A 19269-nucleotide genomic window follows, 5' to 3' on the forward strand; every position below is an offset into this window, starting at 1 on the left:
AGACAGTAGACAGTAGGGGCAGAGCAGAGCCTTCGCCCGCGCCCGGAACAGGCCCAGCGACCCGCCGGCATGGTAGTCTAGTCACCCCAATTGGAGTAGGCGCAGGGCAGAGCAGAGCCGACGCCCGCGCCTGCAAGGTAGGCAGACCTGCGACCGACCGGCAACACAGGCCCAGCGGCCCGTCGGCGTGGTAGACAGATCACCTCAATTGGAGGAGGAGCACAGCCGCCGCCCGCCCCTGCAAGGGAGACTTTGTTAGAGTCTGTTAAAAAGTCTGGATGGCACCTGGCATTTTGCCAGAGAGAGTGGTTAATGTTAGAGTCTGTAAACAAGTCTGGATGGTGCCTGGCAAAATGCCAGAGGGAGTGGCTTGTGAAGTAACACCAGGGAGCCATTAAGTGTGGAGATTCCTTATTGGTTGACTGATGTATCTAGTTTATGCTAATTAGATAAGCTGTGTGGAATGTATAAATACTGCTCCTGTCCTGCAATAAACGGCTTCCACTCCTGCTGTATCAACGTACACAAGTTGTTCGTCACCCCCCGGTTATTTTGCTGCAGCCGGACTGCAGCAAGACCTTTCAACTATACAAGAGCAATATAAATATATAGGGGGAAAATTTCAATAACACAACAGTTTCACCAAGCAGAAAGAAACGCGAGCAGTATGAAAAGACAAGGAAAGAAAGGACCACAAGCAATGCAGGTCAACTCAACTTTAGAAGAGGTAATAGCTGCAGCAGATGGAATGTCAGATAAAGAATTCAGGATATACATGCTTCAGATGATCTGGAGTTTCAAGGAAGACATTAGACAGCAAAATCAGACAATGAAAGATCACTTCGACAATGAATTACATAAACAAATCCAAGAAGCAAAAGATCAACTATACAGGGAGATAGAGGTTATAAAAAAACAAACAGAAATCCTAGAAATGCAGGAAGCAATAAACCAACTTAAAAACTCAATTGAGAATACTACCAGCAGAGTAGAACACTTAGAAGATAGAACATCAGACAATGAAGACAAAGTATTTCAACTTGAAAAGAATATAGACAGCTCAGCAAGACAGTTAAGAAACCATGAGCAGAACATCCAAGAAATATGGGATAACATAAAGAGACCAAACTTAAGAGTCATTGGGATACAGGAAGGTATAAAGGTCCAAACCAAAGGAATGAGCAATCTATTCAATGAAATAATACGAGAAAACTTCCCAGACTTGAAGAATGAGACAGAATCCCAAATCCTAGAAGCCTACAGGACGCCGAATGTGCAAAATCATAAGAGACCCACACCTAGACACATTATAATGAAGATGCCCAACATACAAAATAAGGAGAGAATTTTAAAAGCTACAAGAGAAAGGAAGCAGATTACATTTAGGGGTAAACCAATCAGGATAACAGCTGATCTTTCAACACAGACTCTGAAAGCTAGAAGATCCTGGAATAACATATTTCAAACACTGAAAGAAAATGGGTTCCAACCAAGAATTGTGTATCCAGCGAAATTAAGCTTCAGGATGAAAGATGAAATTAAAACCTTCCACGTTAAACAAAAGTTAAAAGAATTTGCAGCTAGAAAACCATCTCTTCAAAACATCCTCGGCAAAACATTACAGGAAGAGGAAATGGAAAATAACAATGAAAACCAACAGTGGAAGGTAGTACAGTAAAGGGGGGAAAAATAATCAAAGAGGAAAACAAACCATGTTTAGTAACATAAATAAACAAATATGGCTGGAAGAACAACCCATATCTCAATAATAACCCTAAATGTTAATGGCTTAAACTCACCAATTAAGAGACACAGGCTAGTAGAATGGATCACAAAACAAGACCCAACAATATGCTGCCTACAGGAGATGCATTTGATAGGAAAAGACATACATAGACTGAAGGTGAAAGGTTGGGAAAAATCATATCACTCATATGGACTTCGGAAACAAGCAGGACTGTCCATACTCATATCAAATAAAATAGATTTCACGCCAAAGTTAATCAAAAGGGATAAAGAGGGACACTACATACTGCTCAAGGGAACCATACACCAACAAGACATAACAATCATAAATATATATGCCCCAAACAATGGTGCAGCTATGTTCATCAAACAAACTCTTCTCAAGTTGAAGAGTCTAATAGACCACCATACAATAATCATGGGAGACTTCAACAGACCTCTCTCACCACTGGACAGATTTACAAACAAAAGTTGAATAAGGAAACTATAGAACTCAATAACACAATTAATAACCTAGACTTCATTGACATATATAGAATATACCACCCAACATCAAGCAGTTACACTTTTTTCTCAGCAGCACATGGATCCTTCTCAAAAATAGATCATATATTATGTCACAGGGCAACTCTTAGACAATATAAAGGAGTACATATAATACCATGCATCTTATCTGATCATAATGGAATGAAACTGAAAATCAACGATAAAAGAAGGAAGGAAAAATCATGAATCACTTGGAGAATGAACAATAGGTTACTGAATGATCAATGGGTTATAGAAGACATCAAGGAGGAAATTAAAAAATTCTTAGAGATAAATGAAAACACAGACACAACATATCGGAATCTATGGGACACATTGAAAGCAGTTCTAAGAGGAAAATTCATTGCTTGGAGTTCATTCCTTAAAAAAAGGAAAAAACCAACAAATAAATGATCTCATACTTCATCTCAAAATCCTAGAAAAAGAAGAGCAAAACAACAGCAAAAGAAGTAGAAGGCAAGAAATAACTAAAATCAGAGCTGAAATTAATGAAATCGAAACAAAAGAAACAATTTAAAAAATTGACAAAACTAAAAGTTGGTTCTTTGAAAAAATAAATAAAATCGACAGACCCTTAGCCATGCTAAGGAAGAGAAGAAGAGAGAGAACTCAAATTACTAGCATACGGGATGAAAAAGGCAATATCACAAATACAGAAGATAATCAGAAATTATTTTGAATCCTTATACTCCAATGAAATAGAAGATAGTGAAGGCATCGATAAATTTAAGTCATATGATCTGCCCAGATTGAGTCAGGAGGATACAGACAACCTAAACAGACCAATATCAATTGAGGAAATAGAAGAAACCATCAAAAGACTACCAACTAAGAAAAGCCCAGGACCGGATGGGTATACAGCAGAGTTTTACAAACCTTTAAAGAGGAACTAATACCAATACTTTTCAAGCTATTTCAGGAAATAGAAAAAGAGGGAGAACTTCCAAATTCATTCTACGAGGCCAACATCACCCTGATTCCTAAACCAGACAAAGACACTTCAAAGAAAGAAAACTACAGACCAATATCTCTAATGAACCTAGATGCAAAAATCCTCAATAAAATTCTGGCCACTCGGATACAAAAACATATCAAAAAAATTGTGCACCATGATCAAGTAGGATTCATCCCTGGGATGCAAGGATGGTTCAATATACGGAAATCAATAAATGTTATTCACCACATCAATAGACTTAAAAATAAGAACTATATGATCATCTCGATAGATGCAGAAAAAGCATTCGACAAAGTACAGCATCCCTTTATGTTCAAAACTCTAGAAAAACTAGGGATAACAGGAACATACCTCAATATTGTAAAAGCAATCTATGCTAAGCCTCAGGCTAGCATCATTCTGAATGGAGAAAAATTGAAGGCATTCCCTCTAAAATATGGAACAAGACAAGGATGCCCTCTCTCACTTCTGTTCAACATAGTTCTCGAAACACTGGCCAGAACAATTAGACAGATGAAAGACATTAAAGGCATAAAAATAGGAAAAGAAGAACTTAAATTATCACTATTTGCAGATGACATGATTCTATACCTAGCAGACCCAAAAGGGTCTACAAAGAAACTATTAGAGCTAATAAATGAATTCAGCAAAGTGGCAGGATATAAAATCAACATGCATAAATCAAAGGCATTCCTGTATATCAGGGACAAATCCTCTGAAATGGAAATGAGGACAACCACTCCATTCACAATATCCTCAAAAAAAAATAAAATACTTGGGAATCAACCTAACAAAAGAGGTGAAAGACTTATACAATGAAAACTACACAACCCTAAAGAGAGAAATAGAAGAAGATCTTAGAAGATGGAAAAATATACCCTGTTCGTGGATAGGCAGAACTAACATTGTCAAAATGGCGATATTACCAAAAGTTCTCTATAGGTTTAATGCAATGCCAATCAAAATCCCAACAGCATTTCTTGTAGAAATGAGAAAGCAATCATGACATTCATATGGAAAAATAAAAGACCCAGAATAGCAAAAACAATGCTAAGCAGGAAGTGTGAATCAGGCGGTATAGCGATACCAGACTTCAAACTATACTACAGAGCAATAGTAACAAAAACAGCATGGTACTGGTACCAAAACAGGCGGGTGGACCAATGGTACAGAATAGAGGACACAGAAACCAATCCACAAAACTACAACTATCTTATATTTGATGAAGGGGCTAAAAGCATGCAATGGAGGAAGGATAGCATCTTCAACAAATGGTGCTGGGAAAACTGGAAATCCATATGCAACAAAATGAAACTGAATCCCTTTCTCTCGCCATGCACAAAAGTTAACTCAAAATGGATTAAGGAGCTTGATATCAAATCAGAGACACAGCGTCTGATAGAAGAAAAAGTTGGCTACGATCTACATACTGTGGGGTCGGGCTCCAAATTCCTCAATAGGACACCCATAGCACAAGAGTTAATAACTAGAATTAACAAATGGGACTTAATAAAACTAAAAAGGTTTTTCTCAGCAAAAGAAACAATAAGAGGGGCTGGGGATGTGGCTCAAGCGGTAGCGCGCTCGCCTGGCATGCGTGCGGCCCGGGTTCGATCCTCAGCACCACATACAAAGATGTTGTGTCCACCAAAAACTAAAAAATAAATAAATATTAAAAATTCTCTCTCTCTCTCTCTCTTTAAAAAAAAAAAAAGAAACAATAAGAGAGGTAAATAGGGAGCCTACATCCTGGGAACAAATCTTTACTCCTCACACTTCAGATAGAGCCCTAATATCCAGAGTATACAAAGAACTCAAAAAATTAGACAATAAGATAACAAATAACCCAATCAACAATGGGCCAAGGACCTGAACAGAAACTTCTCAGAGGAGGACATACAATCAATCAACAAGTACATGAAAAAATGCTCACCATCTCTAGCAGTCAGAGAAATGCAAATCAAAACTACCCTAAGATACCATCTCACTCCAGTAAGATTGGCAGCCATTATGAAGTCAAACAACAACAAGTGCTGGCGAGGATGTGGGGAAAAGGGTACACTTGTACACTGCTGGTGGGACTGCAAATTGGTGCGGCCAATTTGGAAAGCAGTATGGAGATTTCTTGGAAAGCTGGGAATGGAACCACCATTTGACGCAGCTATTCCCTTTCTTGGTCTATTCCCTAAAGACCTAAAAAGAGCATGCTACAGGGACACTGCTACATCGATGTTCATAGCAGCACAATTCACAATAGCAAGACTATGGAACCAACCTAGATGCCCTTCAATAGACGAATGGATAAAAAAAATGTGGCATTTATACACAATGGAGTATTACTCTGCATTAAAAAATGACAAAATCATAGAATTTGCAGGGAAATGGATGGCATTAGCGCAGATTATGGTAAGTGAAGCTAGCCAATCCCTAAAAAACAAATGCCAAATGTCTTCTTTGATATAAGGAGAGTAACTAAGAACAGAGTAGGGACGAAGAGCATGAGAAGAAGATTAACATTAAACAGGGATGAGAGGTGGGAGGGAAAGGGAGAGAGAAGTGAAATTGCATGGAAATGGAAGGAGACCCTCAGGGTTATACAAAATTACATACAAGAGGAAGTGAGGGGAAAGGGAAAAAAAATACAAGGGAGAGAAATGAATTACAGTAAAGCAGGTAGAGAGAGAAGAGGGGAGGGGAGGGGAGGGGAGGGGGGATAGTAGAGGATAGGAAAGGCAGCAGAATACAACAGACACTAGTATGGCAATATGTAAATCAATGGATGTGTAACTGATGTGATTCTGCAATCTGTATACGGGGTAAAAATGGGAGTTCATAACCCACTTGAATCAAAGTGTGAAATATGATATATCAAGAACTATGTAATGTTTTGAACAACCAACAATAAAAATTAAAAAAAAAAAAGACAGTAGAATGAACTGGACACAACTTTCCTATGTTCTTTTTTTAAAATGTTTATTTTAGCTATAGATGAATACCTTTATTTATTCATTCATTCATTCATTTATTTATTCGTTCATTCATTCATTCATTCTCCTTTTGGTACACTGGGAATTGAACTCAGGAGCATTCTACCTCTGTGTCTCTGAACTACATCCACAGCCCTTTTTTTATTGTGGCGCTGATAATCAAAGCCTCACATGTGCTAGGCAAGCGCTCTACCACTGAGCCACAACCCCAGACCCTTTCTTATGTTCTTATATGAATACATGACCAAAGTAACTCCACATCATGTACAACCACAAAAATAGGAAGTTATGCTCCATGTATGTATGATATGTCAAAATATTTTCTACCATGTATAACTTAAAAAACCAAATAAATAATTAAACAAAAAAAACCCTGTAAATTCAGGTTTAAAAAGCAATGAAAAGAAACTCACGTCGATGCATCTCTCGGTAAAGAATAGTCAGTGCCTGTAGTGAGTTGTCATCTGTGGGTTCAAGGGCTGCCACCTCCTGTGCCAAGGTGAAGGCTTCCTCTTGCTTCCCAGTTCTCTGTAAACCAATTGCTTTTAAAACCTGTCAGGAAGGAGAAAAAAATCAAGTTTTTAAAAGTACAGAGCTGGGCACTGTGGCACACACCTATAATCCCAGTCGCTCAGGAAGCTGAGACAGGAGGATCATGAGTTCAAAGCCAGCCTCAGCAACAGCGAGGCACTAAATAACTCAGTGAGACCCTGTCTCTAAATACACACACACAAAAAAAATAGGGCTCAGTGGTTGAGTGACCTTGAGTTCAATCCCTCATACCCAAAATAAATAAATAAAAGTACAGAAAAGGAGCTGGGCATGGTGGCACACGCCTGTGATCCTAGTGACACAGTAGGCTGAGGTAGGAGGATTGCAAGTTCAAGGCCAACCTCAATAACTTACCAAGACCGAAGCCATTTATCGAGACCCTGTCTCAAATTTAAAAAAGAGACTGGGGATGTGGCCCCTAAATTCAATCCCGGGTACCAAAAAAAAAATACAGAAAAGGAAATGTATAAAGAACCAAAGAGGGGGCTGGGGTTGTGGCTCAGAGGTACAGCGCTTGCCTAGCACATGCGAGTCCCTGGTTTGAGCCTCAGTGCCACATAAAAATAAAGGTACTGTATCCAACTACAACATATATATAAATAAATAAATACCAAAGGGACTGGGGATACATCTCAGTTGGTAGAGTGCTTACCTTGCATACACAAGGCCCTGAGTTCAATCCCCAGCAACACATACACACACACACACACACACACACACACACACAGAGAAATACCAAAGAAGGCAAATTTAAAAGCAGAAATTATAAGGTATCCCTTGGATGCTGCTCAATTAAACCTGTCTTTACTAAAAGTATAAGCAAATCAAGATTCCTTCCTATTTCAGTCATACTAAGAATAAATGATATTGTTTAGAAGAACAATGAAAACGAAAGTATTTGAATTAGATAAGTAATATCACAAATATAAACTAATTTTCAATTAAGTACTATTAATGGCATGTGAAGTGATCAGAAAAGTACTATTAAATACTCTGAAAAAATCCAAACAGTCACTAAAAAAATCAAATGTCTTTGGGCTAGGAACTTAGCTCAATGGTAGAGTACCTGACTAGTACGAACAAGGCCCTGGGTTCAATCCCTGGTACCACAAAAACAAAAACAAAAAAGTTGAAATATCCTTTCCATTTAAAGAATTATAACCCTAATCCACAAATTAAATAACTTAAGGGCAAAGGGACTTACCTTAGCGCAATGAAGATCTTTATGCTTCTTCAACAGTTTATCTGCTTGCTGAATTGCCATTTTGTTATTACCATTATCAAGATAATCTGTGAAAAAAAAAGAAATTATATATTGTTATATTTCTTCAACAACAAATATGAAAATGCACAGGCTGCTTTCATTTGTTTCAGAAAGTATCTTAATTTGCCATTAAAACCATCATGGTGGGTGTTGGGATACAGCTCAGTAGGGATGGAGCTTGCACTTGTCTAGCATGCACAAACCTAAAAGAAAATTTAAAAGATTCATGGAGGGACCAAGGGTGTCATTCCATCATGTAAAGTCTATTTAGTATGTATAAGGCCCTGCACCAAAAACAAAAGAAAAAAAAAAAAGATGATTTTAATTCTAAATGGCTAGGATGGCCCAGAAAATGACTTTACATTTCTATATACAACTCTATATTCCAAAAGCAATATAAGCAGGCTATATTAATCCTTAGTGAAAATTCAAGACTACATGGATGGGCTGTAACCTGCCCTCTCACATGTGAGGCACTGGGTTCCATCCTTAACACCATATAAAAGTAGATAAAATAAAGGTATTGTGTCTAACTACAACTAAAACAAAATTAAATATTTATTAAGTATTTACTTTGTTACATAGCTAATTACTCAGTGAAAAAGAAAATTAAAGGTTTTCTCCATAAGCCTAGAATATAGGGAACAAAGCAGGACAGGATGTAGGGAAAAATGACACTTTCAAAACTGATTAAAACAGAAGCTAGCACTTACTTTGAAGAACAATTTACTTCTAGGTTTCCCAAAGCTACATATGTACCTATACCTATTCAAAAACAATTTTTTATTGAATGTATTTGAGGTATACATGATATACACATATATGACATACAAATATGGACAATACATAGTAAAATGCTTACTATAATTAAGCAAATTAATATAACCGTCACCTCATATTGTTACTATTTTTGTGGGTGGTTAGAGCAACCTAACATTTGCTCAGCTAATTCTCATTGTATAGTACAATATTATTAACTACAATCCTCATGCTGTTTGTTAGAGCTCCAGAGTTATTCATAATAGTAACTACAAGTTTGTCCCCTTTTACCTACATCTCCCCTGTTCCTCCCCCTCTTTACTACTGGATGCAGGCGCGTGCACGTGCGCGCGTGCGCTCTCTCTCTCTCTCTCTATATATATATATACATACACACACACACACACACACACACACACACTTCTACATATAACTGTTAAACTCTACTTTCTGCTCATTTTCTATAACCTAAAACTGCTCTAAAAATAAAGTCTATAATTAAAAAAGAAAGTCTAAGCTCAGATTCATTTATGGAGAAGAAAAACGAGAAGTGTGGTAAATGGGAAGCAGTGCAATGTCGGTCAGTCCAATTCAGGTTCCTCTCTGCTCATTAACAGATTCCAGGTTAGCACAGGCCTGGACGACTCAAAATATATGGTCCTGGTGGTGCAAAGTTTCAAATAACAGAAACAGACTATCATTTTGTTTATTTAGTTTAGTTTTTTTTTTTTTTAATGTGGTGCTGGGGATGGAACCCAGTGCCTCACGCATGCTAGGCAAGTGCTCTACCACTGAGCCACAACCCAGCCCCTCATTTTATTATATGGTTTAGATTTTCCTCCAATAAACTCTCAGTAAATCTTTCAACAGACCCCAACTGAATACATGAAATTCATCTCTAATCTTTCTTGAGTGAAGTTAATGTTGATAAGCACCAATAAAGCAAGGTAAAAAGATGAGAAACCTTACTCTGTAGGGAATTCAATCTAGAGAGGAAGATCAAAGAACTAACATTTGGCTGGGGTGCGGTGGCACAAACCTGTAATCCCAATGGTTTGGGAGGCTGAGACAGGAGACTCAAGAGTTCAAAGCCAGCCTCAGCAACTGCGAGGCACTAAGCAACTGAGTGAGACCCTATCTCTAAATAAAATATAAAACAGGGCTGAGATTGTGGCTCAGTGGTAGAGCACTTGCCTAGCATATGTAAGGCACTGGGTTCGATTCTTAGCACCACATACAAATAAAGAATAAAATAAAAAATTTCATCAACAACTAATAAAAATATTTTTTAAAAATACAAAATAGGGCTGGGGATATGGCTCAGTGGTCGAGTATACCTGAGTTCAATCCCCAGTACCAAAAATAAATAAATAAAAAGATCTAACATTTAGATAGAGGGATTAATGAATCATAGGAATTGATTGAAAAGCATACAATTTTGACCTGAATACTGAAATAACTAAAGCCAATTTTCTTAAATCCTTAGCTCAGCTGACAGGCCTTTATTTATCCTTATAGAATAGAGGACAGATAAACCAACCCAATAAACGAAAACTTCTCTTCCTAGTCAATTGATGCTGATTTATTCTGAGTCAGTTCTAAGTTACTTCTGACTCAGTCCTGCAAAATTCAGGTTCACAGAATATATCTTGAGTAGACATCTTAAACCAGGCCTGGTGGTGCATGCCTGTAATCCCATTGGCTCAGGAGGCTGAGGCAGAAGGATTGAGAGTTCAAAGCCAGTCTCAGCAAAAGCCAGGCACTAAGAAAGTCAGTGAGACCCTGTCTATATATAAAATACAAAATAAACCTGGGGATGTGGCTCAGTGATCAGGGCCCCTGAGTTTAATCCTTGGTACCAAAAAAGAATAAAAAGAAGATAGACATCTTAGGCACAGTGGTGCATGCCTATAATCTGAGCAATTCAGGAAGCTGAGGCAAGAGGATCACAAATTCAAGGCCAACCTTGGGCTGGGGATGTGGCTCAAGTGGTATCGCGCTCGACTGGCATGCGCGGGGCACTGGGTTCGATCCTCAGCACCACATAAAAATAAAATAAAGATATTGTGCCCAACAAAAACTGAAAAATAAATATTAAAAAAAAAAAGGCTAGCCTCAGCAACTTAGTGAGACCCTAAGCAATGTAGTGAGACCGTGTCTCAAAATAAAAACTTTTAAAAGGGCTAGGGGTGTAGTTCAGCAGTAAAGCACCCCTGAGTTAAATCCCCAGTACGAAAACAACCCCCTCCCCCAAAAAAACTAACTAGACATCTCAAAGTGTAGACACATTTGATAAAACCCAACTCTGAGAGCTTACCCATAAATGAATCAGTCCAGAAGTCAGGACTTTAAGGACATTTTCCTATTCCCTCTGTAGTTGACAAGGTTCTGACATACAGTACCAATGTGCCTAGCCCTATTTTCTGAGAGTGGTTTCCATTGTCCTTGTTAACAGGGTACAACTACATGACCATGTTTAGACCATATAACTGGATGAACTTTTCGCCCAGGCTAGGTCAGATTTCTTCCTCATAATTTTTAACTATAATGAGGAAAGCTTAGTCTAAGAATACTAGTGGCAGCTCCAGAATTTCTGTTTTGAAGAAGCTTTAGAGGACACAAATTAGTTTATGGGGAACAAACGAAAGTGCTACCTCTTGACTTTTTGTTCACAGAGCATTTATACAGGAATAAAAAACATCAATTATCTTTATCAAAACTCTGAGAGACCAGGCAATGCCTGTAATCCCAGTGGCTCAGGAGGCCGAGGCAGGAGGAACTAGAGTTCAAAGCCAGGATCAGCAAGAGCTAGGTGCTAGCCCACTCAGTGAGCCCTGTCTCTAATAAATAAAAAATAAATAAAAAAACTCTGGAGGGAAGGGCAGTCCTGAAGAAGCTTGTTGGGGGATGATAATGAATGAACATTTCCTCCTCTGGCCAAAGCTTGGTATGGCCACAAAGCCAACAGAGTAATGTCCCAAGTGAGCAGTAAAACCAGTCTGAAGAACAAAGCCTAGAAAAATAGAGATGAGCAACTGAGAAATAAGCTTTAGATCATGGCAGCTTTCTAGTTTCCATCAAGAAAGACAAGGGGCACACTTCCTCCCTGCTCTTGATTCCCTCAAGTTTTTAGGAACTACCCTAACTTGAGCTGGTTATCAGTCAGTTTTGTTCCTTGCACCCAAAAGAATTTTAATAAGAAACTTCACTGCATTCAGTCTGATGTCAAACTCTCCTTTCCTCAATGGCTAAGCGACTGATTATTAATGGTTGCTAACCCTCTTTTTATTTTTTTTAATTTTTTATTTTTTAGTTGTAGTTGGACACATTCCTTTCATTTATTGTTATATGGTGCTGAGGATCGAACCCAGGGCCTCGCATGTGCTACGCGAGCACTCTACTGCTGAGCTACAACCCCAGCCCCAAATTTCTTTTTTTAGGAGGAGAAGGAAAAAAAAAAAAAAAAAATATATATATATATATATATATATATGTAATTATTATGTTTTAGTTGTTAATGGACCTTTATTTTATTCATTTATTTATATGGGGTGCTGAGAATCGAACCCAGTGCCTCACATGTGAGGCAAGCTCTCCATCACTGAGCTACAACCCAGCCCTAATTGGTTGCTAACTTTATTGTGGAAAGTTTATTTTCAATTTACACTACTGACTCTCTAACACAAATTACATAGCCCTTAGTGAGGAACTTTGGATTGGACAAAGTGGGTGAGCAAGGGGTATAAGGATAGGAAAGATGGTGGAATGGGATGGTGATCATGACCCTAGGTACATGTATGTTGAGTACAACCAAAGAAGTGAAAAATTCTGCTCCATTTGTGTACGATGAATCAAAGAGCTTTCTGCTGTCGTGTATAACTGATTAGAATGAATGAATAAATAAATAAATGCCAAAAAGAAAGAGTTGAATTTAAAAAAGAAAAAAGAATACCTCTTTAGAGGTCAGCAAAGGCATTCAAATGGTGGGATAAATATTAATTATTTTTAGATCCAGGAAATATCAAGTTACAAGGAATCATGTATTAAATATAAGGTCTATTCCTTTAACTTTAGATGCTAAAAATCTTGTTAATATGTCCTTTTGTTACATTGAGTTAAGTGTTACATTGAGTCAACACATATTAAGTGTTCAAAGTTTTTTGTTTGTTTGTTTGTTTTAAGAGCACCTGAGAACGATTTTTTTCATAGTACCCAGAATTTTAGGTGGAGATGAAGATAACATGTTTTGTAGTTAAAAAATAAAAATACCAATATGCCTGTTTAAAATTTCCTTATATTAAATAAAATTCTGAGCTTTTCCTTCAGTATTTCTTAAAAACCAAAGCAACTTAAAAATAAATATTAATTCAGTAAAAAAAAAAAGAAAAAGAAAAAATTATACAGCCATTGGAGAAAACAAGCCAATAAAAATGACATCCTAAGTAGCTGGGCATGTTGGCGCACACCTGGGAGACTGAGACAGGAGAATTATGAGTTCAAAGTCAGCTTCAGCAAAAGCGAGGCGCTAAGAAACTCAATGAGACCCTGTCTCTAAATAAAATACAAAATAGGGCTGGGGATGTGGCTCAGTGGTCAAGTGCCCCTGAATTCAGTATCTAGTACCCCTCGCAAAAAATAATATATAAAAAAATAAAATGACATCCTAAGTTGTCTTTTTAGTAAATCTTTAAAAAATCTGATCAAGAATAATTGTGGTTGGGGCTATGAGATTGCTGTTTGTTCCCTTAATACAAAGAGCCAGCCAAAATTAGCCATCTACAAATCAAGCAGAAAAAACATTAAAAGGCATTGGTTAAAGGATGTTTTGCAAAGCATGGGTAAGTATTACTCCAAAGGAAATATTTTTAGGTGGTCCTTTCTCACTCACAGCGAGAAAGTTGATCACTGTCAGAATATAGGTAAGACTTTAACAACTTTTTTTTTTTTTTGGTACAGTGCTCTGCCACTGAGCCACAACCCCAGCCTCAATGATATATATTAGTACAAACCAAACTTAAGTTTAAAAGTCAACTAGGAGAAAAATATTAATTACAGCACAAATAAATACTATAGGGGCTGGGGTTGTGGCTCAGTGGTAGAGCACCTGCCTAGCATGTGGGAGGGACTGGGTTTGATCCTCAGCACCATATTAAAAAATAAATAAATAAATAAAGGTATTGTGTATTGTGTCCACCTACAACTAAAACAACATTTAAAAAATAATAATATATAAGGGACTGGGATTGTGGCTCGAGAGAACACTTGCCTAGCATGTGTAAAGCACTGGGTTCGAACCTCAGTACATTTAAAAAAAAATAAGTAAAATAAAGTATTGTGTCCATATTTACAACTAGAAAAAAATATTTTAAAAATAATACTATAATATAGCTAAAATCTTCATAATGAGGGCTGGGGTTATAGCACAGTGGTAGAATGCTTGCCTAGCATCTGTGAGGCACTGGGTTCAATTCTTGCACCACATATAAATAAATACAATAAAGGTCCATTGACAACTAAGAAAAAAAATTTTCTTTAAATCTTCATATTGAGCTAAAGGAATGATAGAAATTTGGGAAACTTCAAATTAAATCATTGGCAACAGATTATCAGAGTTTGCTGAATGATTTTACAATCTGCACTCATGGGGTAACGTTTCCTAACAGAAGCTCCTCTGAAGCATGCAGGCCTACTTGCCCTACAGGAGAAGCCCTGGGTTTATTTCTCTAAACACTTATAGATATTAAGAATAGGAAAGGTATTAATTGTCTTGCAAATTAAAAAGGAAAGTCCCAACCCCATCCCAGAACTGAGCTACATCTTCAGTCCTCTTTATTTTGGCAGAATCTTGATAAATTGCCCAGGTTGGTCTCAAACTTTGGAATCCTCCTGCCTCAGTCTCCAGAGTAGCTGGATTACAGCCATGCACCACTATGCACAGCTGGAAAGGTTTTAAATTGCATGTTCAGGTGGCTGCCATGAACCATAGCACCTGAAATAATCTACATTATTCTGGCATCCTACAAAAGCTACAGAGACTACTAAGGCAAATGCATCAACTTAGCAAAACATAAATACAAGATAGCTCCATCTTTAAATTACAACATCTTTTACTTAAAAATCCTAAATGTTGGGCTGGGATGTGAATTGGTTGAGTGCTTGCCTGGCATGCATGAGGTCCTGGGTTCAATCCTCAGCATCATGAAAATAAACAAATAATCCTAAATGTTGGAGAATAGGAGCTTTGTTTTTACCACAAACACAAATTTTACACATTTCAACATACTTAAAATGGCTTACAAAGCTGAGTTCCTGCCTACCTTTGCTGCTCTAAGTCACTTCCTCTTATACATCTCTACATTCCAATTGTACAAGCCTCTGCTTTGGTCCTCAAGTGAATCAAATTCCCTTTCTCAGGGTCTTCATCATGGCCACCCCATCCATTTCTTCTAATCCTTGATCTTTTTTCAGATCCAAAGTAAAACAAGACTTCCACAGGGACATTTTCTTCTTCTTTTTTTTTTTTGGTGGTGCTGGGGATTGAATCCAGGACCTTGTACATGCGAGGCAAGCACTCTTAACAACTGAGCCATATCCCTAGCCCCACAGGGACTTTTCCTTGACCTGCCCCCAACGGCCCAGATGCCCATGGTGTATGCTGTCATGGCAAGCTATGACAGCACAAATGTCAAAGCCTTTAGCACAAATGCAGTGGTTTTGTATACTGTCATTTAAAAAATTTTGTTGAGACTATCCTTAAAAGCAAAAACCATTTCTGTACTAATTAGTATTCATTCCCTACATGTCTTGTGCCTAACATATACCAGGTCCCTGGTAAATATGGTGAATGAAGAAAGGAAGAAATATAAAAATGAACAAGACTATTTAAAAAAAAAAAAAAAACCTGGGCTGGGGATGTAGCTCAAGTGGTAGCGTGCTCCCCTGGCATGTGCGGAGCCCTGGGTTCGATCCTCAGCACAAAGATGTTGTGTCCAGGGGGCTGGGGACGTGGCTCAAGCGGTAGCACACTTGCCAGGCATGCGTGCGACCCGGGTTCGATCCTCAGCACCACATACAAACAAAGATATTGTGTCTGCCGAAAACTTAAAATAAATAAATATTAAAAAAAAAAGATGTTGTGTCCACTGAAAACTAAAAAAAAAAAAAAAAATTAAATTTCTTTAAAAAAAAAAAAAAAACCTACTGGGTAGTCTATCAGGATAATGAGAGATGCATACATTTATAAGATATGAATTGACAATGGTAGAACACATGCTTTGGAGACCCCGAGTTTGATCCTGTATTGAGGGGAGAGCAACAAAGATGATACAAAATAACCACAAAAGGAATTCAAAGAGCCATGACTGAAAATGACTGATGATGGCTACCAGCTAGTAAGGTAAATTTTTTTTTTTTTTTAGAAACTTTTCAATGAATTTTATAAATTACAAAAAAACAAAAAAACATGTCCTGCCTGATGTGATGGGGCACACCTGCAATTCCAGCAACTCCAGAGACTGAAGAAGAAGGATATGAGTTCAAGGCTAGCCTCTACAATGTGTGAATTCAAGGATTAACAGTTGTTTAGGAGTATTAATGTACTTAATCAAAAGTCTGGAATTCAAAAGTAAAAATGTGTAGACAAGGACAGGGACTGGGGTTGTGGTGCTTGCCTAGCATGTGTGAGACTCTGGGTTTGATTTTCAGCACTGAATATAAATAAATACAATAAAGGTCTATTGACAACTAAAAATATATATTTTTAAAAAAAGATAGGCTGTACTCTCTCTTTTCCTATACCTGCCAATTTGTATCAATCACCTTAGAATTCCTAAAGAAAGTCTCTTCTAGTCCTCTTTCCATTCAGCTATAACAAAGCTATATAATTCTGACTTCAGTTTTGAGAATATGGATGTCACTTCTGGTTAGCATATCCTGGTGTTTAACAACATGAACTGGTGGGTTGTTGTTTTTTTTTTTGTCTGTTTGTTTTGTTTTATGGACAGTTCAAAAACGCTATTAATTCCAAATAAATAAGGGATCAAAGTCCTTCTCTTTGTCCTCAAGAACAATTTTAAAAATCCAATTATTGTGAAAAGTATTGTTTGTTTTTTTTTTTTTTTTTAGTTGTAGATGGACACAAACTTTGGAATCCTCCTGCCTCAGTCTCTTCTATGTGGTGCTGAGGATTGAATCCAGTACCTCACATGTGCTAGACAAGAGCTCTACCACTGAGCTACAGCCCCAGACCAAGTATTAGGTTTTTATAGTTAAAAAAAAAAAAAAAAAAAAGGGTCAGGTGTAGTGGCACATGCCTGTATTCCCAGCAGCTGAGGAGGCTGAAGCAAGAGGATCACAACTTCAAAGCCAGCCTCTGCAACTAAGCAAGGCCCTAAGCAACTTAGCAAGACCCTGTCTCAGAATTAAAAACAAAAGGGCTGCAGATGTGGCTCAATAGCAAAGGTCCCATGGGTTCAATCCATGGCGGGCGCGCTCGAGACACACACACACACACACACACACACACACAGTGGCAGGCAGCTGTTTCACAAAGATGTAATGAGTCAAATCATGACCCCACCCTGTATGTATCAGCTCTGCCCTCTAAAATATATTCTACAAGAGTAAGAGCATGTGTGAATACGCTGTAATGGGGAAATGTAAATCAGAGACGCATCCCAGCCTTTCCCCACCTGTGTGACCTTAGGCAAATCTGTCTTCAATTCAGAATGAGGGAATTTCTGGCGTTCAAATCCTAGCTCCAAGAAATACTAGCTGAGTGACTATATCAAATTACACAACATCAAGAAAGCTTCAGTTTTCTCATCTGTTTTTTAAAAAACAATTTTTTTAAAGAGAATGTGTTAAGATTAAATGAGATATACCACATAAAAGACCAAGGACAATGACCGATATTATTAGTGGTGTATACACTTTAGCTATAATAATTACCCATCTCACAGCGTAGTTGTTGATAGAATCAGATGAGTAGTGAGAGTAAAGCATTTTACAAATTATGCAATAAAAGCAGAACCAATTGTGCCAGAAACATAGTTAACTGCCCCCCCCAAACAAAACAAAAACCTAAATGGACCTAAGTCATGCAGAGAAGCCTCTATTTGATAAAAAATCCCACTATAACCAGGAAGACTACTTTCGCAAAAACCACTGACCTTGAAGCTTCCTCACCATTAACTGAGATAGACCAGGACCATACAACATCTAAGAGGAAAGGAAATGCAAAAGGAACAACTGTCCAATGAGAGAACATCTCAGATACTGTTTCTCAATTCTTTGATTTTCCAATATCAGGGTAGTAAGAGGACATCGACGTCTACCTTAGAGCCTGCGTGTTGAGGTAAGCGTTGTGAAGTCAGAATCACATAAAACGCGGAAGGCAAGATACAGAGAAAACCACAGGCAGATACAGAAAGGAAAAGCACGCCAGCAGCCCGGCGGGCCCCTCTGACACGAACCATTGCTGCCTCTTCGCTGCTATTTTAGGCCCCAAGACCCCCTTCCCCCGCCTCCCACGTGTGCCCAGAGCAGCTGTTTCTCTACCAAACAGCTCTGGACTGGGAGTCTGGGATATTGGGCCTGGGCCTGCATCTGGGTGACCTTGTCTCAGTCCCTGCCCTTCTCTGGCCCTCAGTTTTTGTCCACGTGCACTGAAACCCACTTAGTCCAATAAACCCGTAGGTCCAATTCCCTTAAATTAAATAAACAAACAAACTGGAGGGGTATTATCCCCCGGGGGGGGGGGGAGCTCTACCACCCTCATGGTGGAGCCGGTTTCCACTTGCAAGGAGACTTTCGGGTCTCTCTCCGAGAGACCGTAATAACGCAGCCGCAGAGCAACTCTGTTCTCTAAGCAGGATTCTTCCTACCGGGCCTGCCTGTCAGACCGGCTCTGCTGACCAGCCGCTACCCGGAGCACGCCGCTTCCATCGTAGGGCTCAGGAAGGCTGGGCCGGCGACTACGCGAGGCCGGCGGCTGCGGCCTAGTGGCCCGCGCGGCCGCCCCCCGCGCCCGTCCGCCCCGCGCGGTCCCTCCGCGCCCCTCCTGAGTCTTCCCCCCACCCTCGGGCGCCCTCGGCTTGCTGGGTTGGCGCCCAGGCTGGCCCCAGACACTCACCGTAAATGGGCCGGAGGCGCCTGTCGTTAGGGTCCTGCACATGGCCCCGCGTCGCCATGATGACAAGCGCAGAACCGCAGGGCGCACGCGCGGGGCAGGCCGCCGGGAAGGGGCTGTTAAAGGGCCCGCGTCGATCTCGCTCCTCTATCGCGATAGTCGAGGTCCTGCGACGGAACGCGCCTGCGCGGAGAAAGAAGCGTTTACCCCTGTACACACCCGCTTCTTTCCTAGGCGCTGTCCTCCCTGTTTTGTTTCGTTGGTAGAATAATGTGGCGAGAAGAGCTGGCTTTGGGGAGTGAAGAGAGGAAGGGAAGAAAGCTCCCAAAGT

General features: G+C 39.1%; 1 protein-coding gene across 3 annotated transcripts in view; it reads right to left on the minus strand.

Annotated features, from left to right (window-relative positions):
- The window catches only part of Naa25 (N-alpha-acetyltransferase 25, NatB auxiliary subunit), a 76159-nt gene extending 57092 nt beyond the window's left edge, over positions 1 to 19067 (minus strand). For all 3 annotated transcript variants that reach the window (XM_058579883.1, XM_046446202.2, XM_046446201.2), the window contains exons 1-3: positions 18942 to 19067; positions 7991 to 8076; positions 6648 to 6786 (exon numbers count right to left, since the gene is read on the minus strand). In XM_058579883.1, coding sequence (XP_058435866.1) covers positions 6648 to 6786; positions 7991 to 8076; positions 18942 to 18999 — 283 coding nt within the window. In that variant the 5' untranslated portion in view covers positions 19000 to 19067. The remainder of the gene's footprint in view (positions 1 to 6647; positions 6787 to 7990; positions 8077 to 18941) is intronic.
- Between the last annotated feature and the right edge of the window lie 202 nt (positions 19068 to 19269).

This window comes from Marmota monax, unplaced genomic scaffold (genome assembly GCF_021218885.2).
Source record: "Marmota monax isolate L192 unplaced genomic scaffold, Marmota_monax_Labrador192_F-V1.1 WCK01_AAM20220418_F8-fsc00092, whole genome shotgun sequence".
NCBI classification, from domain to species: Eukaryota; Metazoa; Chordata; class Mammalia; order Rodentia; family Sciuridae; genus Marmota; species Marmota monax.